Source organism: Haematobia irritans, chromosome 4 (assembly GCF_050003625.1).
Source record: "Haematobia irritans isolate KBUSLIRL chromosome 4, ASM5000362v1, whole genome shotgun sequence".
In the NCBI taxonomy this organism is placed as follows: Eukaryota; Metazoa; Arthropoda; class Insecta; order Diptera; family Muscidae; genus Haematobia; species Haematobia irritans.
Window position 1 is genome coordinate 11,611,786 of NC_134400.1, and position 18,224 is coordinate 11,630,009.

General features: G+C 26.5%; 1 protein-coding gene across 10 annotated transcripts in view; it reads left to right on the forward strand.

The window, feature by feature from the left end:
• The window catches only part of LOC142236921 (uncharacterized), a 37,388-nt gene extending 19,195 nt beyond the window's left edge, over positions 1-18,193 (forward strand). For all 10 annotated transcript variants that reach the window (XM_075308204.1, XM_075308209.1, XM_075308205.1 and 7 more), the window contains exons 4-5: positions 12,352-12,513; positions 17,695-18,193. In XM_075308204.1, the coding sequence (XP_075164319.1) occupies positions 12,352-12,513; positions 17,695-17,811 (279 nt within the window). In that variant the 3' untranslated portion in view covers positions 17,812-18,193. The remainder of the gene's footprint in view (positions 1-12,351; positions 12,514-17,694) is intronic.
• The last annotated feature ends 31 nt before the right edge of the window (positions 18,194-18,224 follow it).

An 18,224-nucleotide genomic window follows, 5' to 3' on the forward strand; every position in this document is an offset into this window, starting at 1 on the left:
AAAGAAATTTATCCTTAATAGTGTATAAATTGCGCATCCTAAAATTAAGGTTGCATAATCTTTAATATCACGTAAATATTTTTTTCAGTGTACGTTATGGCGATTTCGATTGGGAAAAAGGTTAAAAATTCTCGAAATTGATTGCCCAAAATGAAGAACATTGTAATAGATTTTGGATCCTGTATCACTGTTGCCACTCGGGCCAAAAATAATCTACCAAAATTTGGAGAAAATTTTACGAAACAAAACAATCTTTAAGTTTTTAGTTATTTATGATGGGCTATTTTTGGTCAGTTTTTGAAGATGCAAATAAAACAAATTTATTTCATCATTTCCTGGACGTTTCGTCGGCTTTTTTCCGACTTTTTCAACAGGGTGTTTATTGAAAAATAATTTTTTTGTTCTTTACATCCCAATTATTTCATTTATTTTATATAACAAAACTGGACTTCACGACAATTAAATTATAAATAAATCAATAATCTAAAGTAAAACTTGTGTAGTCAAACTTAAAACTATTATCACAGAACTGTACTCTCTAAGTTCTTATTTTGCATAATTTTATTTCTATAGAAAATTTTGTCAAAATTTTATTTCTATAGAAAATTTCGTCAAAATTTTATTTCCTTAGAAAATTTTGTCAAAATTGTATTTCTATAGAAAATTTCGTCCAAATTTTATTTCCTTAGAAAATTTTGTCAAAAATTTTTTTCTATAGAAAATTTTGTCAATATTTTATTTCTATAGAAATTTTTATCAAAATTTTATTGCTATGAAAAATTTTGTCAAAATTTTATTTCTATAGAATATTTTATCAAAATTTTATTTCTATAGAAAATTTTGCCAAAATTTTATTTCTATAGAATATTTTGTCAAAATTTTATTGCTATAGAAAATTTTCTCAAAATTTTATTTCTATAGAAACTTTTGACAAAATTTAATTTTTATCGAAAATTTTGTCAAAATTTTACATGTATTTATAAATTGCAAAATCTACCAAAACATTAACCCGCATATACAAAAAGTTAAAGAAAACTTCAAGATTACTTTTACCATATAAAATCTTCGATAAACTGTTGTTTTGCATATGGGCATAAAAATTCCACCAATCTACCAAGCAGTAAAAAATCTACCATTTTTTGTATAATCCTACCACTGTATCCCTCACAATATTATGAATTAGCAATAACTTTGAAATGACACTATCATTTGAGCGAAAATACAATGAGAGAAAAAGTAGTAAGTAACTAAAAAAGGGAAAAATTACACACATATGATGCATAAAGACTTAATAAATTCGTGTCCTTAAACAAAATAATTCAGAATTTCTTAAAATTTGTAAATTTTACCAATAATGCGCCCATCTTGAACTTCATATGCCACCAGAGACATTTTTGAAATTTTAAACTTCAATTTTTTCATTCGAAATTTTCTTTTACATTTGAAAAAGAAAATAATTATGTCTAATAAAATTTCTTGAATATATCAAAACTATGTACTTATTTTGGTGAAATCGACGTGACATCTGCGTTGTAATATTGTAAAAAAAATAACCAAAATGTTCCTTCCTTGTGGAGTCATTGTTTTTTGAGTGTATGAACACTCCATAGACGTTGGCCAAATCAAAATCAAAACCATTTTTTTTGACTTTTTCATGTGATAAACAAAAGTTTCATTTGTTCAGATTTTTTGATGTTGATGGCAAAAGAAAATATTTATAATTTTCGTATAGGTATGTAAATGATTTGGAAAAATATAAACAAAAAAAAAATCGAACATACATATACAATCACAATCACAGAGAATTTATTTTGAGAGACGGTTTTGTTTATGATTTTCTAAAAATAATAAACAGAAGATACAAATTGACCAATACGTATCCGCACCCGTACATGTAAATGTCCACAAACATAGGAAAAAAATTTAAATTACTAAAGAAATCAATTAAATAAGATTGTAACGATTGTAAGTGAATTTTTAAGTTTTGAGACCAAAGATTTTTTGTACTTAACCACGAATGGGAATTTTGTTTGGATAGAAGACGCATTTTTCTGATTTAAGGTTTTTTTCCTTGTTCAAAAGTTGATAAACTATCAATGAAGTCGTTTTTCCTTACAATTATTGGCTATCCTAACGTGAAAGATAATTTTGTTTGACTAAGGTTATCTTGGCTTTAATAATCTGAAAAATTCTTCAATATTAATGGAATCGGCTTTTAAATGTCAAAATTTAATTTCTATAGAAAATTTTGTCAACATTTTATTTCTATATAAAATTTTGTCAAAATTTTATTTCTATAGAAAATTTTGTCAAAATTTTATTTCTAAAAAAAAATTTTCAAAATTTTATTTATATAGAAAATTTTTGTCAAAATTTTATTTCGATAGAAAATTTTTGGAAAATTTTATTTCTATAGAAAATTTTTGGAAAATTTTACTTCTGTAGAAAATTGTTGCAAAATTTTATTTCTATAGAAAATTTTGTCCAAATTTTATTTCTAGAAAATTTTGTCAACATTTTACTTTTATAGAAAATTGTGTCAAAATTCTATTTCTATAGAAAATTTTGTCAAAATTTTATTTCTATAGAAAATTTTGTCAAAATTTCATTTCTATAGAAAATTTCGTCAAAATTTTATTTCTATAGAAAATTTTGTCAAAATTTTATTTCTATAGAAAATTTTGTCAAAATTTTATTTTTATAGAAAATTTTGTCAAAATTTTATTTCTATAGAAAATTTTGTCAAAATTTTATTTCTGTTTTTTTGATCTCAGCTTAAAGCCATGCATTGACTAAACTACAAGTGTAGCTTAACCAACAGAGGAAAAGTATGCTTGTCAAATTTATTTGGGCAAAGCCCTATAGACTGCAAGATGGTTGGATGTACAGCTGTTTCGGAATTACCACATTCCTCATCAGCATCCTCTACTTGCAGCAAAACTATCAACCAATTATCAGAATAAATTCGGGTAATTCACTCAACCCAAAGTGAACTACACTTTGCTGCAAGTAGAGGATGCCGATGAGGAATGTGGTAATTCCGAAAAAGCTGTACATCCAACCATCTTGCAGTCTATAGGGCTTTGCCCAAATAAATTTGACAAGCATACTTTTCCTCTGTTGGTTAAGCTACACTTGTAGTTTAGTCAATGCATGGCTTTAAGCTGAAATCAAAAAAACAACAATAACGATTGAAGAGAAGCCAACAATAACAAACAAAACGAAAATTTTATTTCTATAGAAAATTTTGTCAAAATTTTATTTCTATAGAAAATTTTTGTCAAAATTTTATTTCGATAGAAAATTTTTCGAAAATTTATAGAAAATTTTTGTCAAAATTTGATTTCTATAGAAAATTTTTGGAAAATTTTATTTCTAGAAAATTTTGTCCAAATTTTATTTCTATAAAAAATTTTGTCAAAATTTTATTTTTATAAAAAAATTTGTCAAAATTTTATTTTTATAGAAAATTTTTGTCAACATTTTTATTTCTATAGAAAATTTTTGAAAAATTTTATTTCTATAAAAAATTTTGTCAAAATTTTATTTTTATAAAAAAATTTGTCAACATTTTATTTTTATAGAAAATTTTTGACAAAATTTTATTTCTGTAGAAAATTTTTGGAAAATTTTATTTCTATAGAAAATTTTATTTTTATAGAAAATTGTGTCAAAATTTTATTTCTATAGAAAATTTTGTCAAAATTTTATTTCTATAGAAAATTTTTGGAAAATTTTACTTCTGCAGAAAATTGTTGCAAAATTTTATTTCTATAGAAATTTTTGTCAAAATTTTATTTCTAGAAAATTTTGTCCAAATTTTATTTCTATAGAAAATTTTGTCAATTTTTTTTTCTACAGAAAATTTTGTCAAAATTTTATTTTTATAGAAAATTGTGTCAAAATTTTATTTCCATAGAAAATTTTGTCATAATTTTATTTCCATAGAAAATTTTGTCAAAATTTTATTTCTATAGAAAATTTTGTCAAAATTTTATTTTTATAGAAAATTGTGTCAATATTTTATTTCTATAGAAAATTTTGTCAAAATTTTATTTCTATAGAAAATTTTGTCAAAATTTTATTTCTATAGAAAATTTTGTCAAAGTTTTATTTCTATAGATTTTTTTCAACACTTTATTTTAAATATTTTTTACATGAAACAAATTATAATTTCCACTTGTAGATGGAAATTATTATTTGATAGTATATCTGATAGTACATGCAGAAAAAAGTGCAAAAAATTTATAAATCAAACTTTTCTAGAATTAATTACGCAAAACTTAAATTTAAAGGAGAATTGTGGCTTAATTTGTCCTTACTTCCATTATCCGCTTCTTTGGCAAAATCTTAGTGTAACGACAAAGTCTTTGGATCCGCGCATGTTTTTTTTTCAGTATAGGGAAAAGTCTGCTAAAAACAACAGGATAGGTTTTTATTTTTTAGCAGATTTGTCTGCTGCGTTTACCCTTCGGCCTGAAACCACAAAGAAAGAAATATCACCATAATTTTTCTTATTTCAAAGTTTAATTTATTTTCTTTATTTATTTATTTCGTAAACGTCCAATACCATCAAAATTCTTTCTTATTCTTATAATATTGGTGTAATTGAATTTTAAAAAATATACAATTAAATATTTAAATAATCTATCAAATACTATCATTGCTGTGATTGAAGACATTTCAATTAAAAATTAATTGGATCAATTAATATCTTGATTAAAGACAAAAAATATATTTCTGTGCAGAGAAGGAATATGATCGACCACCTCCTAGAATAAAATGTTAGATGGTGAACAAGTAACATGTTTGTCGCAAACATGTTATTTTCTAGGAAATTATGTATCTCGACGAAAAACAAGATTTACCCGGCAAAAATGTTATTTTCTCCCCATCAAAAAATAACATTTTCCTCTAGGAGGTGATAATATTCCTTCTCTAAGTGTGGATCGTGTACAAAGAATTATCCAAATGGCAATAGCTTATAAACGGTTCTGTATCAAAATCAGCTTCTAAATAATCAGAATAAAATCGTATAATTTGGAATTCATCTGAGGGACGCAAATTTCAAAGGTTACTTTTTTTAAATAAATATTATGAACTTTCTTTATTTTAAAGAAATTTGTCCTTAATATTATGCAAATTGTATTCCTAGAATTAAGGTTGCATAATCTCTCATATTATTAGCTCCATATAGAACCACATATCGTTATTATAAAAAAAATTAAAATAAATTTAAAAAATGTGAAAACAATAATTTAATGCATGGTTGAATAATTTGTAAAATTATAAATGTATGATTTGTTTTTAATATATCTGATAGTTTATCATTATTTTATATTATTTTGTGTGTGTGTGTGTCTTTCCAAAATAGATCAAACTGCTGACAAAAGAATTGTATTTTTTAAGTTCATTATAACTAATGAAAGTTACTTTAGACCATATTTAAAAAAAACATATTGACATAGTCACCGTCACATTTATTTGCAAACATTTTCTATAGATTTTTTTTTTTATTTTCATTGTCTGAATTTATGATGAAAACGTGTTAGAATTTTGTATAAAATTAAAAAAAGACATAGTTTGTATAGAAAAAAAAGCAAATAATAATAATAATACGAAATTCAAGGCATATTTATATATTTGCAGATACATTCGTATTTGTCTATTATTTTGTTTTTTGTTTATTTCGAATAAATTGTGGGCGCTTGTGGACACAATGTCTTTACCAGAAGAAAGCAGCAAAAGCTAAAAGCTGAGAATAAAATAAAATACTTATCTACACAACTGGAACAAAAATTATTTTTGTTGTGTCTGGTATCGAAAACAATGAAATTGTGGAACTTGTATTTATTCATTTGAACACACACACAAGGTACCATGTGTTCCTGAATATATTTAGTGTTAGTGGGTGCTGTTTTACGACGAGTTGTACAAGAATTGAAATTTCGGATGGGTACCCTACTCCATGGATTGTGTACAAAGTTCTACTAAAGACTGTCATCCACAATCGAATTACTTGGATTGTAGCATCATATTTCAAAACTACTTAAGACTATTTTCTAAATTGGAAATTTTTTTCATATGGAGTCTTTGTTGAATATAAAAATTACGAAAGTTTGACCGGGCAACATCTTATGTTCCCTCGACCATGAACGCTGGTTATTGTTTTTACATTGCATGGTGTCATTTTATCGTTGTCAGATTGACACTGTCTTTTCTCCGTTTGACACGACATTCATGAACGGATCGTTTTGAAACCTGCACGCCATTCATGATTTTTTCTATGGGTATATGGACCAACTTTTGCAACGTTAGATGCCATATATTGGCATTGTATACCAAATGTCAAAAGGATCGGATGAAATTTATTTGTCCATGAGGCTCCAGAAGTCAAATCTGACTATATCGGGGTTATATATACACACAAAAAAAAATTTTTCGGATTCAATCACGAAATTAATTGATCCAATTAATTTTTTAATTGAAATGTCTTCAATCACGAAAATGATAGTATCAATCACAGTTTTAATTGGTCATAGAAAAAAATCTTGATTAAAATATTAATTGATTTCATTAGCAAATTTCAATTAATTTTTTAATTGATTCAATTAAAAATTTAATTGATGTTGATTGCAAAACTCAATTAATTTTTTAATTAAGAAATGTAACTATTTTCAATTATTTTCTCAATTGGTTTTTATTTGGATTAACAATTGATTGTTTGAAATACATTTTTAATTAAAAAATATTCATCACTTTCTTTAACTGACTTAGTCTTCCGAATTTGATTAAAAAGTTAATTGTATCAATTAATGTTTTAATTAAAAATTTTTAAATTTTCAATCATCGACTTAATTGATTAATATTTCTATCTTGATTAAAAAGTTAATTGTATCAATTAATTTATTAATTGAAATTTTTTTCAACTTCAATTAACTTTTTAATTGGAAATATTTTGGTGATATTTTTTTCTGTGTAATTATGCACCGATATGAACCAATTTTCACATGGAAAGAAATGGAATCGAATTTGTTCCTTCAAGAGGCTACAGAAGTCGAAATCTGGTCATCGGATTATATGGGGCTATATATAAATATGGACCGAAATCGAGTAATTTTTCCATGGTTGTTAGAAGACATATTCTAACATCAGGTACCATTTTATTTTTAAGCGGATTGGATGACTTTTGCCTTTCCAATAGGCTCCGAAAGTAATATCTGAGGATGGGTCTATACATGGGGGCTATAACAGCTAAAAAATGGTCGATATGACTCATTTGCAATCACGGCTGCCAATCGTGCCAAAAATAATCTACCAAACATTGAAGAAAATTTTACCACAAATCTACCAAAGTTAAAAAAATATAATTTGAAGTTTTTTTTTTAATAAAATTGTATGGTTATTATGAATAATATGGGTTTTCTTTGCCTGAATGAATTCATTCCGAAAATTTTTTGGAATGAACTACACTTGAACCTTCCGAAAAAAGGTTTGATAGTCGGCTACTGCCTAAACAAATTTGCAAGCATATCTCTTTTCCTTTTTACCCGAATTTATTCTGATAATTGGTTGATAGTTTTGCTGCAAGTAGAGGATGCTGATGACAAATGTGGTTATTCCGAAACAGCTGTACATCCAACCATCTTGCAGTCTATAGGGCTTTGCCCAAATAAATTTGACAAGCATACTTTTCCTCTGTTGGTTAAGCTACACTTGTAGTTTAGTCAATGCATGGTTTTAAGCTGAGATCATAAACAACAATAATGATTGAAGAGAAACCAACAATAACAAACAAAACGAAATAAAATTTTGGCAAAATTTTCTATAGAAATAAAATTTTGAGAAAATTTTCTATCGAAATAAAATTTAGGCAAACTTTTCTATAGAAATAAAATTTAAAAAAAAATCTATAGAAATAAAATTTTGGCAAAATTTTCTATAGAAATAAAATTTTGAGAAGATTTTCTATAGAAATAAAATGTTGGCAAAATTTTCTATAAAAATGAAATTTTGACAAAATCTTCTATAGAAATGAAATTTTGGCTAAATTTTCTATAGAAATAAAATTTTGAGAAAATTTTCTATAGTAATAAATTTTGGCAAAATTTTCTATAAAAATAAAATTTTGGCAAAAATTTCGATAGAAATAAAATTTTGGCAAAATTTTCTATAGAAATAAAATTTTGGCAAAATTTTCTATAGAAATAAAATTTTGGTAAAATTTTCGATAGAAATAAAATTTTGAGAAAATTTTCTATCGAAATAAAATTTTGAGAAAATTTTCGATAGAAATAAAATTTTGAGAAAATTTTCGATAGAAATAAAATTTTGAGAAAATTTTCGATAGAAATAAAATTTTGAAAAAATTTTCGATAGAAATAAAATTTTGGCAAAATTTTCGAAGAAATAAAATTTTTTCAAAATTTTTAATAGAAATAAAATATTAGCAAAATTATCTATAGAAATAAAATTTTGGCAAAATTTTCTATAGAAAAAGCATTTTTATTGTTGTTTTTGATCTCAGCTTAAAACCATGCATTGACTAAACTACAAGTGTAGCTTAACCAACAGAGGAAAAGTATGCTTGTCAAATTTATTTGGGCAAAGCCATATAGACTGCAAGATGGTGGATGTACAGCTGTTTCGGAATAACCACATTCCTCATCAGCATCCTCTACTTGCAGCAAAACTATCAACCAATTATCAGAATAAATTCGGATAATTCACTCAACCCAAAGTGAACTACACTTGAACCTTCCGAAAAAAGGTTTGATAGTTGGCTACTGCCTAAACAAATTTGCAAGCATATCTCTTTTCCTTTTTACCCGAATTTATTCTGATAATTGGTTGATAGTTTTGCTGCAAGTAGAGGATGCTGATTAGGAATGTGGTAATTCCGAAACGTGCGTCCATCCAACCATCTTGCAGTCTATAGGGCTTTGCCCGAATAAATTTGGCAAACATTCTTTTCCTCTGTTGGTTAAGCTACACTTGTAGTTTAGTCAATGCATGGTTTTAAGTTGAGATCAAAAACAACAATAATGATTGAAGAGAAACCAACAATAACAAACAAAAGAAACTAAAATTTTGACAAAATTTTCTATAGAAATAAAATTTTGGCAAAACTATCTATAGAAATAAAATGTTGGCAAAATTTTCTATAGAAATAAAATTTTGGCAAAATTTTCTATAGCAACAAAATGTTGAGAAGATTTTCTATGGAAATAAAATTTTGAGAAAATTTTCTATAGAAATAAAATTTTGAGAAAATTTTCTATAGAAATAAAATTTTGAGAAAATTTTCTATAGAAATAAAATTTTGAGAAAATTTTCTATAGAAATAAAATTTTGAGAAAATTTTCTATAGAAATAAAATTTTGGCAAAATTTTCTATAGAAATAAAATTTTGAGAAAATTTTCTATCGAAATAAAATTTCGGCAAAATTTTCTATAGAAATAAAATTTAAAAAAAAAATTCTATAGAAATAACATTTTGGCAAAATTATCTATAGAAATAAAATTTTCTATAGAAATAAAATTTTGAGAAAATTTTCTATAGAAATAAAATTTTGGCAAAATTTTCTATAGAAATAAAATTTTGGCAAAATTTTCTATCGAAAAAAAATTAAAAAAAAAAATCTATAGAAATAAAATTTTGGCAAAATTTTCTATAGCAATAAAATGTTGAGAAGATTTTCTATGGAAATAAAATTTTGAGAAAATTTTCTATAGAAATAAAATTTTGAGAAAATTTTCTATAGAAATAAAATTTTGAGAAAATTTTCTATAGAAATAAAATTTTGGCAAAATTTTCTATCGAAATAAAATTTTGGCAAAACTATATATAGTAATAAAAATTTGGCAAAATTTTCTATGGAAATACAATTTTGGCAAAACTATCTATAGAAATAAAAATTTGGCAAAATTTTCTATTGAAATAAAATTTTGAGAAAATTTTCTATAGAAATAAAATTTTGAGAAAATTTTCTATAGAAATAAAATTTTGAGAAAATTTTCTATAGAAATAAAATTTTGAGAAAATTTTCTATAGAAATAAAATTTTGAGAAAATTTTCTATCGAAATAAAATTTAGGCAAAATTTTCTATAGAAATAAAATTAAAAAAAAAAATCTATAGAAATAAAATTTTGGCAAAATTTTCTATAGAAATAAAATTTTGAGAAAATTTTCTATAGAAATAAAATTTTGAGAAAATTTTCTATAGAAATAAAATTTTGGCAAAATTTTCTATAGAAATAAAATTTTGAGAAAATTTTCTATCGAAATAAAATTTAAAAAAAAATCTATAGAAATAACATTTTGGCAAAATTATCTATAGAAATAAAATTTTGAGAAAATTTTCTATAGAAATAAAATCTTGAGAAAATGTTCTATAGAAATAAAATTTTGGCAAAATTTTCTATAGCAATAAAATGTTGAGAAGATTTTCTATGGAAATAAAATTTTGAGAAAATTTTCTATAGAAATAAAATTTTGAGAAAATTTTCTATAGAAATAAAATTTTGAGAAAATTTTCTATAGAAATAAAATTTTGGCAAAATTTTCTATCGAAATAAAATTTTGGCAAAACTATATATAGTAATAAAAATTTGGCAAAATTTTCTATGGAAATACAATTTTGGCAAAACTATCTATAGAAATAAAAATTTGGCAAAATTTTCTATTGAAATAAAATTTTGAGAAAATTTTCTATAGAAATAAAATTTTGAGAAAATTTTCTATAGAAATAAAATTTTGAGAAAATTTTCTATAGAAATAAAATTTTGAGAAAATTTTCTATAGAAATAAAATTTTGAGAAAATTTTCTATCGAAATAAAATTTAGGCAAAATTTTCTATAGAAATAAAATTAAAAAAAAAATTCTATAGAAATAAAATTTTGGCAAAATTTTCTATAGAAATAAAATTTTGAGAAAATTTTCTGTAGAAATAAAATTTTGAGAAAATTTTCTATAGAAATAAAATTTTGGCAAAATTTTCTATAGAAATAAAATTTTGAGAAAATTTTCTATCGAAATAAAATTTTAAAAAAAATCTATAGAAATAACATTTTGGCAAAATTATCTATAGAAATAAAATTTTGAGAAAATTTTCTATAGAAATAAAATCTTGAGAAAATGTTCTATAGAAATAAAATGTTGGCAAAATTTTCTATAGAAATAAAATTTTGGCAAAATTTTCTATGGAAATAAAATTTTGGCAAAACTATCTATAGAAATAAAAATTTGGCAAAATTTTCTATGGAAATAAAATTTTGGCAAAACTATTTATAGAAATAAAAATTTGGCAAAATTTTCTATGGAAATAAAATTTTGATAAAATTTTCTATAGAAATAAAAATTTTGGCAAAATTTTCTATAGAAATAGAAATTTTGAAAATTTTTTCTATAGAAATAGAAATTTTAAAAATTTTTTCTATAGAAATAAAATGTTGGCAAAAATATCAATGGCTCCATTTTAATGAAGCTTTCTTTGTGCGTAGCCGCGTCATCTAAACCTTTTTACACTATGAAACGAACTTACTCTCTAATGTAAAGAATTATCTTTAAGATCAAATCAATCCGAATTTGTGACAAGCAATGCAACGATTGTGTCCAATCGTTTTTATTTGCTTCTGGAGAAAAGGTTTTAGGGTCAAAAGAAGACTTATTTTTCTAAAATTTCTTTCAGTGTAAGTCAACACTTTTTTAAATTCAAATAATGATTTCTGTGTGTATTTATGAAAAGTAGCTGTTCGCGAAAAAAGGAAGTAAACTTACAATATACATTCGTATATGATGAAAGTGTTAAATACTTCATATTTGTTTGTTAAAAGAGCGAATAACAAATGCGCGTATAATGTATAACAAAAAAGCGTATTTCAAGTACATGTTAATTTGTTAAAAATTTTTTGTTACCCAAATCTGGTTTTCTATTTACTAAGCAACGAATTTTAAATGTCTAATAATTTCTATAACACTTTACGTAGTTATATCTATCGTGACACTGAAGCAGAATTTTATTTCACGGCTAATATTTGGCATATACTAAAGTTGTTCCCATGATAACAAAATGTAAAAAAAGAATAGCCCTTGGTCAATACTCCCCTGGGCCCCTATTCTTATAAAAATGGCAACTTTATTTACCCAGTATATGCAATTAGAACCACTGACCCCATTGTATTTTATGACACCATGAACCAGACCAGTTTATTATTTCATCACATAAATAATTTAATTAAATATTATGTAAATGTCAACCCCTACATAATTGCTCTAATTCATGTTTTCTTTTACTCTCCCCTAACTGACGTTCTCACTGTTTTGTTTGTTTTTTTCTTCTATTTGCAGGTTAGCACTATTAACCCAAAAGTTTATCATACGGCTACATTTCTAGGTCTGCTGCCAGCTCAATTAATTAACGTTTATTTGGGTTCAACCCTTAGGTCAATGCATGAAGTTTTGAATAATCATGGGACAGCCATAACCGGTTACATTAGCTTTGGTGTTGAGGTAAGTTATCATTATTATTGACCAATTTGGAGTAAAGTAATAAACTGACATAAATACGTAAATATAAACATATGTATATACTTAAATAAAACAAGAAAACAAAAAACAATTTATTCTCATATATACATGCAAGGGGTGTGCTAGTGGCAAAAAATTACAGTGGCTCACGTGTTATTTTATTTCTATAGAAAATTTTGTCAAAATTTTATTTCTATAGAAAATTTTGTCAAAATTGTATTTCTATAGACAATTTTGTCAAAATTTTATATCTATAGAAAATTTTGTCAACATTTTATTTCTATCGACATTTTTGATAAAATTTTATTTCTATAGAAAATTTTGTCAAAATTTTATTTCTATAGAAAATTTTGTCAACATTTTATTTCTATAGAAATAGAAATAAAATTATGAGAAAATTTTCTATAGAAATAAAATGATGACAATTCCCATTAGGCTCGAAATCTACTAAAAGTGGATTTGAAAACCTTTTTATACCCTGCGCCACACTGTGGAACAGGGTATTATAAGTTAGTGCATATGTTTGCAACACCCAGAAGGAGACGAGATAGACACATGATGTCTTTGGCAAAAATGGTCAGGGTGGACTCCTGAGTCGATATAGCCATGTCCGTCTGTCCGTGAACACATTTTGGTAATCAAAGTCTAGGTCGCAGTTTTAGTCCAATCGACTTCAAATTTGGCACAAGTATGTGTTTTGGCTCAGAATAGATCCCTATTGATTTTGGAAGAAATCGGTTCAGATTTAGATATAGCTCTCATATAAAGGGTGATTCTTTTGAGGTTAGGATTTTCATGCATTAGTATTTGACAGATCACGTGGGATTTCAGACATGGTGTCAAAGAGAAAGATGCTCAGTATGCTTTGACATTTCATCATGAATAGACTTACTAACGAGCCACAACGTCGAATTTTCAGTGAATGGGCCCTAGAAAAGTTGGCAGAAAATCCGCTTTTTTATCGACAAATTTTGTTCAGCGATGAGGCTCATTTCTGGTTGAATGGCTACGTAAATAAGCAAAATTGCCGCATTTGGAGTGAAGAGCAACCAGAAGCCGTTCAAGAACTGCCCATGCATCCCGAAAAATGCACTGTTTGGTGTGGTTTGTACGCTGGTGGAATCATTGGACCGTATTTTTTCAAAGATGCTGTTGGACGCAACGTTACGGTTAATGGCGATCGCTATCGTTCGATGCTAACAAACTTTTTGTTGCCAAAAATGGAAGAACTGAACTTGGTTGACATGTGGTTTCAACAAGATGGCGCTACATGCCACACAGCTCGCGATTCTATGGCCATTTTGAGGGAAAACTTCGGAGAACAATTCATCTCAAGAAATGGACCGGTAAGTTGGCCACCAAGATCATGCGATTTGACGCCTTTAGACTATTTTTTGTGGGGCTACGTCAAGTCTAAAGTCTACAGAAATAAGCCAGCAACTATTCCAGCTTTGGAAGACAACATTTCCGAAGAAATTCGGGCTATTCCGGCCGAAATGCTCGAAAAAGTTGCCCAAAATTGGACTTTCCGAATGGACCACCTAAGACGCAGCCGCGGTCAACATTTAAATGAAATTATCTTCAAAAAGTAAATGTCATGGACCAATCTAACGTTTCAAATAAAGAACCGATGAGATTTTGCAAATTTTATGCGTTTTTTTAAAAAAAAAAGTTATCAAGCTCTTAACAGATCACCCTTTATATATTTCGCCCGATATGGACTTATATGGCCCCAGAAGCCAGAGTTTTAACCTAATTTTGCTTAAAATTTTGCACAAGAAGAACAATTAGTACTATAGTCAAGTGTGCCAGATTTTATTGAAATCGCTTCAGATGTAGATATAGCTCCCATATATATCTTTCGCCCGATATGGACTTATACGGTCCCAGAAGCCAGAGTTTTACCCCAATTTGGTTGAAATTTTGCACAGGGAGTAGAATTAGCATTGTAGCTATCGTGCCAAATTTGGTTGAAATCGGTTCAGATTTAGATATAGCTCCAATATATAGCTTTCGGCCGATTTACACTCATATGACCACAGAGGCCAATTTTTAACTCCGATTTAGTTGAAATTTTGCACAGGGAGTAGAATTATCATTGTAGCTATGCGTGCCACATTTGGTTGAAATCGGTTCAGATTTAGATACATCTCCCATATATAGCTTACGCCCGATTTACACTCATATAACCCTTGAGGCCAATTTTTAACTCCGATTTAGTTGAAATTTTGCACAGGGAGTAGAATTAGCATTGTTGCTATGCGTGCCAAATTTGGTTGAAATCGGTTCAGATTTAGATATAGCTCCCATATATAGCTTTCGCCCGATTTACACTCATATGACCACAGAGGCCAATTTTTAACTCCGATTTAGTTGAAATTTTGCACAGGGAGTAGAATTAGCATTGTTGTTATGCATGCCAAATTTGGTTGAAATGGGTTCAGATTTAGATATAGCTCCCATATATAGCTTTCGCCCGATTTACACTCATATGACCACAGAGGCCAATTTTTAACTCCGATTTAGTTGAAATTTTGCACATGGAGTAGAATTATCATTGTAGCTATGCGTGCCAAATTTGGTTGAAATCGGTTCAGATTTAGATATAGCTCCCATATATATGTTTTTATGATTTCGACAAAAATGGTCAAAATACCAACATTTTCCTTGTAAAATCACCACTGCTTAGTCGAAAAGTTGTAAAAATGACTCTAAGTTTCCTAAACTTCTAATACATATATATCGAGCGATAAATCATAAATAAACTTTTGCGAAATTTCCTTAAAATTGCTACAGATTTAAATGTTTCCCATTTTTTTTACTAACATTGTGTTCCACCCTAGTGCATTAGCCGACTTAAATTTTGAGTCTATAGTTTTTGTAGAAGTCTATCAAATTCTGGCCAGATCGAGTGATATTTAAATGTATGTATTTGGGACAAACCTCTATATATAGCCCCCAATACATTTGACGGATGTGATATCGTATCGAAAATTTAGATCTACAAAGTGGTGCAGGGTATAATATAGTCGGACCCGCCCGACTTTAGACTTTCCTTACTTGTTTTATAAGGAAAATGACAGTTGAAATCTACTTAAAGTGGATTTTGAAACTGTAATGTATGAGGTTTAAGTATAAAATGTTGTCAAAATTTTAATTCTATAGAAAATTTTCTCAAAATTTTATTTCTATAGAAAATTTTGTAGAAAGTCCTTCATTTATGAATTCTTTGAATATTTAGAGTTGAGATATTTACCGGATGATTAATTTTCAATAATTTTAAGAACCTAAATGGTCCGGGGCCCTATAGGTAGACCCCTAAAATTGGTTAGCACAGTATGGGCTTTGATTTCTCTTCAAGTAGTCCTAAGAGCACTATGGGACTTTTATGTTACCAAAACGTACAAGGTTGTTACCTTTTTGCTACCATTGCCCACCGTTTGCTTGCGTGAATTCTAATTCAATCACTTGTGCATCTCTACTTCATTGAGACTACATGAATGTACATTCGTGTGACATCCATGGCAGCCACTACAATAAAATTAAGTCATGTGCATGTTAAAGATAAAAGTTGACAAATGATTGCTGCTAATTTGTATCTATTAAGGCACAGTAGTTTACCATAAAAACAAAAGAGTAAATGCTTATAGATTTTATAGAACATTTGAAACTTATTTTGCTACATACTCATAGAAGAACCATTTGAAAAAGGGAAAATGGTTCCCATTTCCATATTTTGTCGGTAGTCACGAAACGCCGCAGATTGCTCCTTCCGTTTCTAAACAGCATCGAGCACTGCTTTGATATGGTCTCAGGGTTGTGCTTTTTGTCCAGAGTGAAGAAACCGAGCATCCATCACACCCAAAATGTCATACAAGATATAACCGACGCTATTGACTCGGCTCTCTCGCTCATCTTCAATTTTGAATTTTTCTTTGTTTGTCATCCTTAGTAGTCGCTTTCGGACGTGGCTTATCAAAACCTAACATACGACCACATTAAACCACGTTCCCCCATTTTTTAAGCGTTAAATTTTGACAAAATTTTCTATAGAAATAAAATTTTGACAAAATTTTCTATAGAAATAAAATAAAATTTTGACAAAATTTTGTATACAAATAAAATTTTGACAAAATTTTCTATAGAAAAAAAATTGACAAAGTGTTCGATAGAAATAAAATTTTGGCAAAATTTTCTATATAAAATAAAATTTTGATTGCTGCTAATTTGTATCTATTAAGGCACAGTAGTTTAAAGAGCACATGATTTTAGATTTTGTAGAACACTGGAGGTACTAGACTTACTTTCTACACTATAGAAACTTTCTATTCCTTGGAATTAAATTTTGACATAATTTTCTATAAAAATAAAATTTTGACAAAATTTTCTATAAAAATTAAATTTTGACAAAATGTTCTATACAAATAAAATTTTAACATAATTTTCTATAGAAATGAAATTTTGACAACCTTTTCTATAAAAATAAAATTTTGACCAAATTTTTTATAGAAACAAAATTTTGTCAAAATTTTCTATAGAAAAAAATTTAACAAAATTTTCGATAGAAATAAAATTTTGACAACATTTTCTATAAAAATAAAAATTTGACAAAATTTTTTATAGAAATAAAATTTTGTCAAAATTTTCTATAGAAAAAAATTTGACAAAATTTTCGATAGATATAAAATTTTGACAAAATTTTCTATAGAAATAAAAATTTGACAAAAATCAATTTCTTTGGTAATTTTAATTTTCGTGTTATTTCATACTATTAATTGTGAATAAGTTCTCCCTTTTTGTAGATATAGTCCCGTGCAAGCTAAAGTCGTTAAAAGTAATAGGAGGGATCATACAAAGAAGCATTTTTTTTTAACTAACAACAATATTTTGATCAGAAACTTCAAAAAAAAAATTGTTTAATTTGGTAGATTTGCGGTAAAATGTTCTAAAATTTCTGAAAGTTAGAAAAAAATCACTAATCCCCAATACCAGATACTCGTTTATCTATTATCCATTTTCGCCTAAACATATGCTTTAATTTAATGCAGTATTTTTATTTTCTGTCTTACTATCAATACCTTACCTATAGTGACTTAAGATATTCTATAGATAATCTATTTTCGCAAAATTTGTATTAATAATTTATTATTTGTGTCATTGTAGGTTGTCTGTGGCATCGCCTTAATGTTCTGGGTAGTTCAAAAGGCACGCAAGGAGCTATCCGAAACGCTATTAACCGACATTGGCAATGATGGCAAACTAATCGATATACAAGTGTAGCGCAAGACTGCAATACTATTGTTTGTTTATAATAATATTACCTTAGCAAACTATTGTAAAATTTTTATGTGTTTAATTTCCAAAAACAAAAAAAAAACGAAGACCTTAAAAATTATGATATTTAAACAGCGACATTAAAAAATAAGTATATACGTTTTTTTAGATATATTTTTATTATTGAAATTTGTGAAACATTCGTTTTGGATTTTATTTTTTTGTAAAATATGAAAGCATTTATATTTTTTTTATTTTTGGTTGCCATCGCCAAAAAATAAAACCATACAATTTTACACAAAGAATTAAATAAATTAAGATATTATAAAAAAATAAAAAAAAATAATAATAATAAAACAAACATTTTGTAAATTAATAATGCCAACAATGTTATACATATTTTTATTTATTAAAAATAA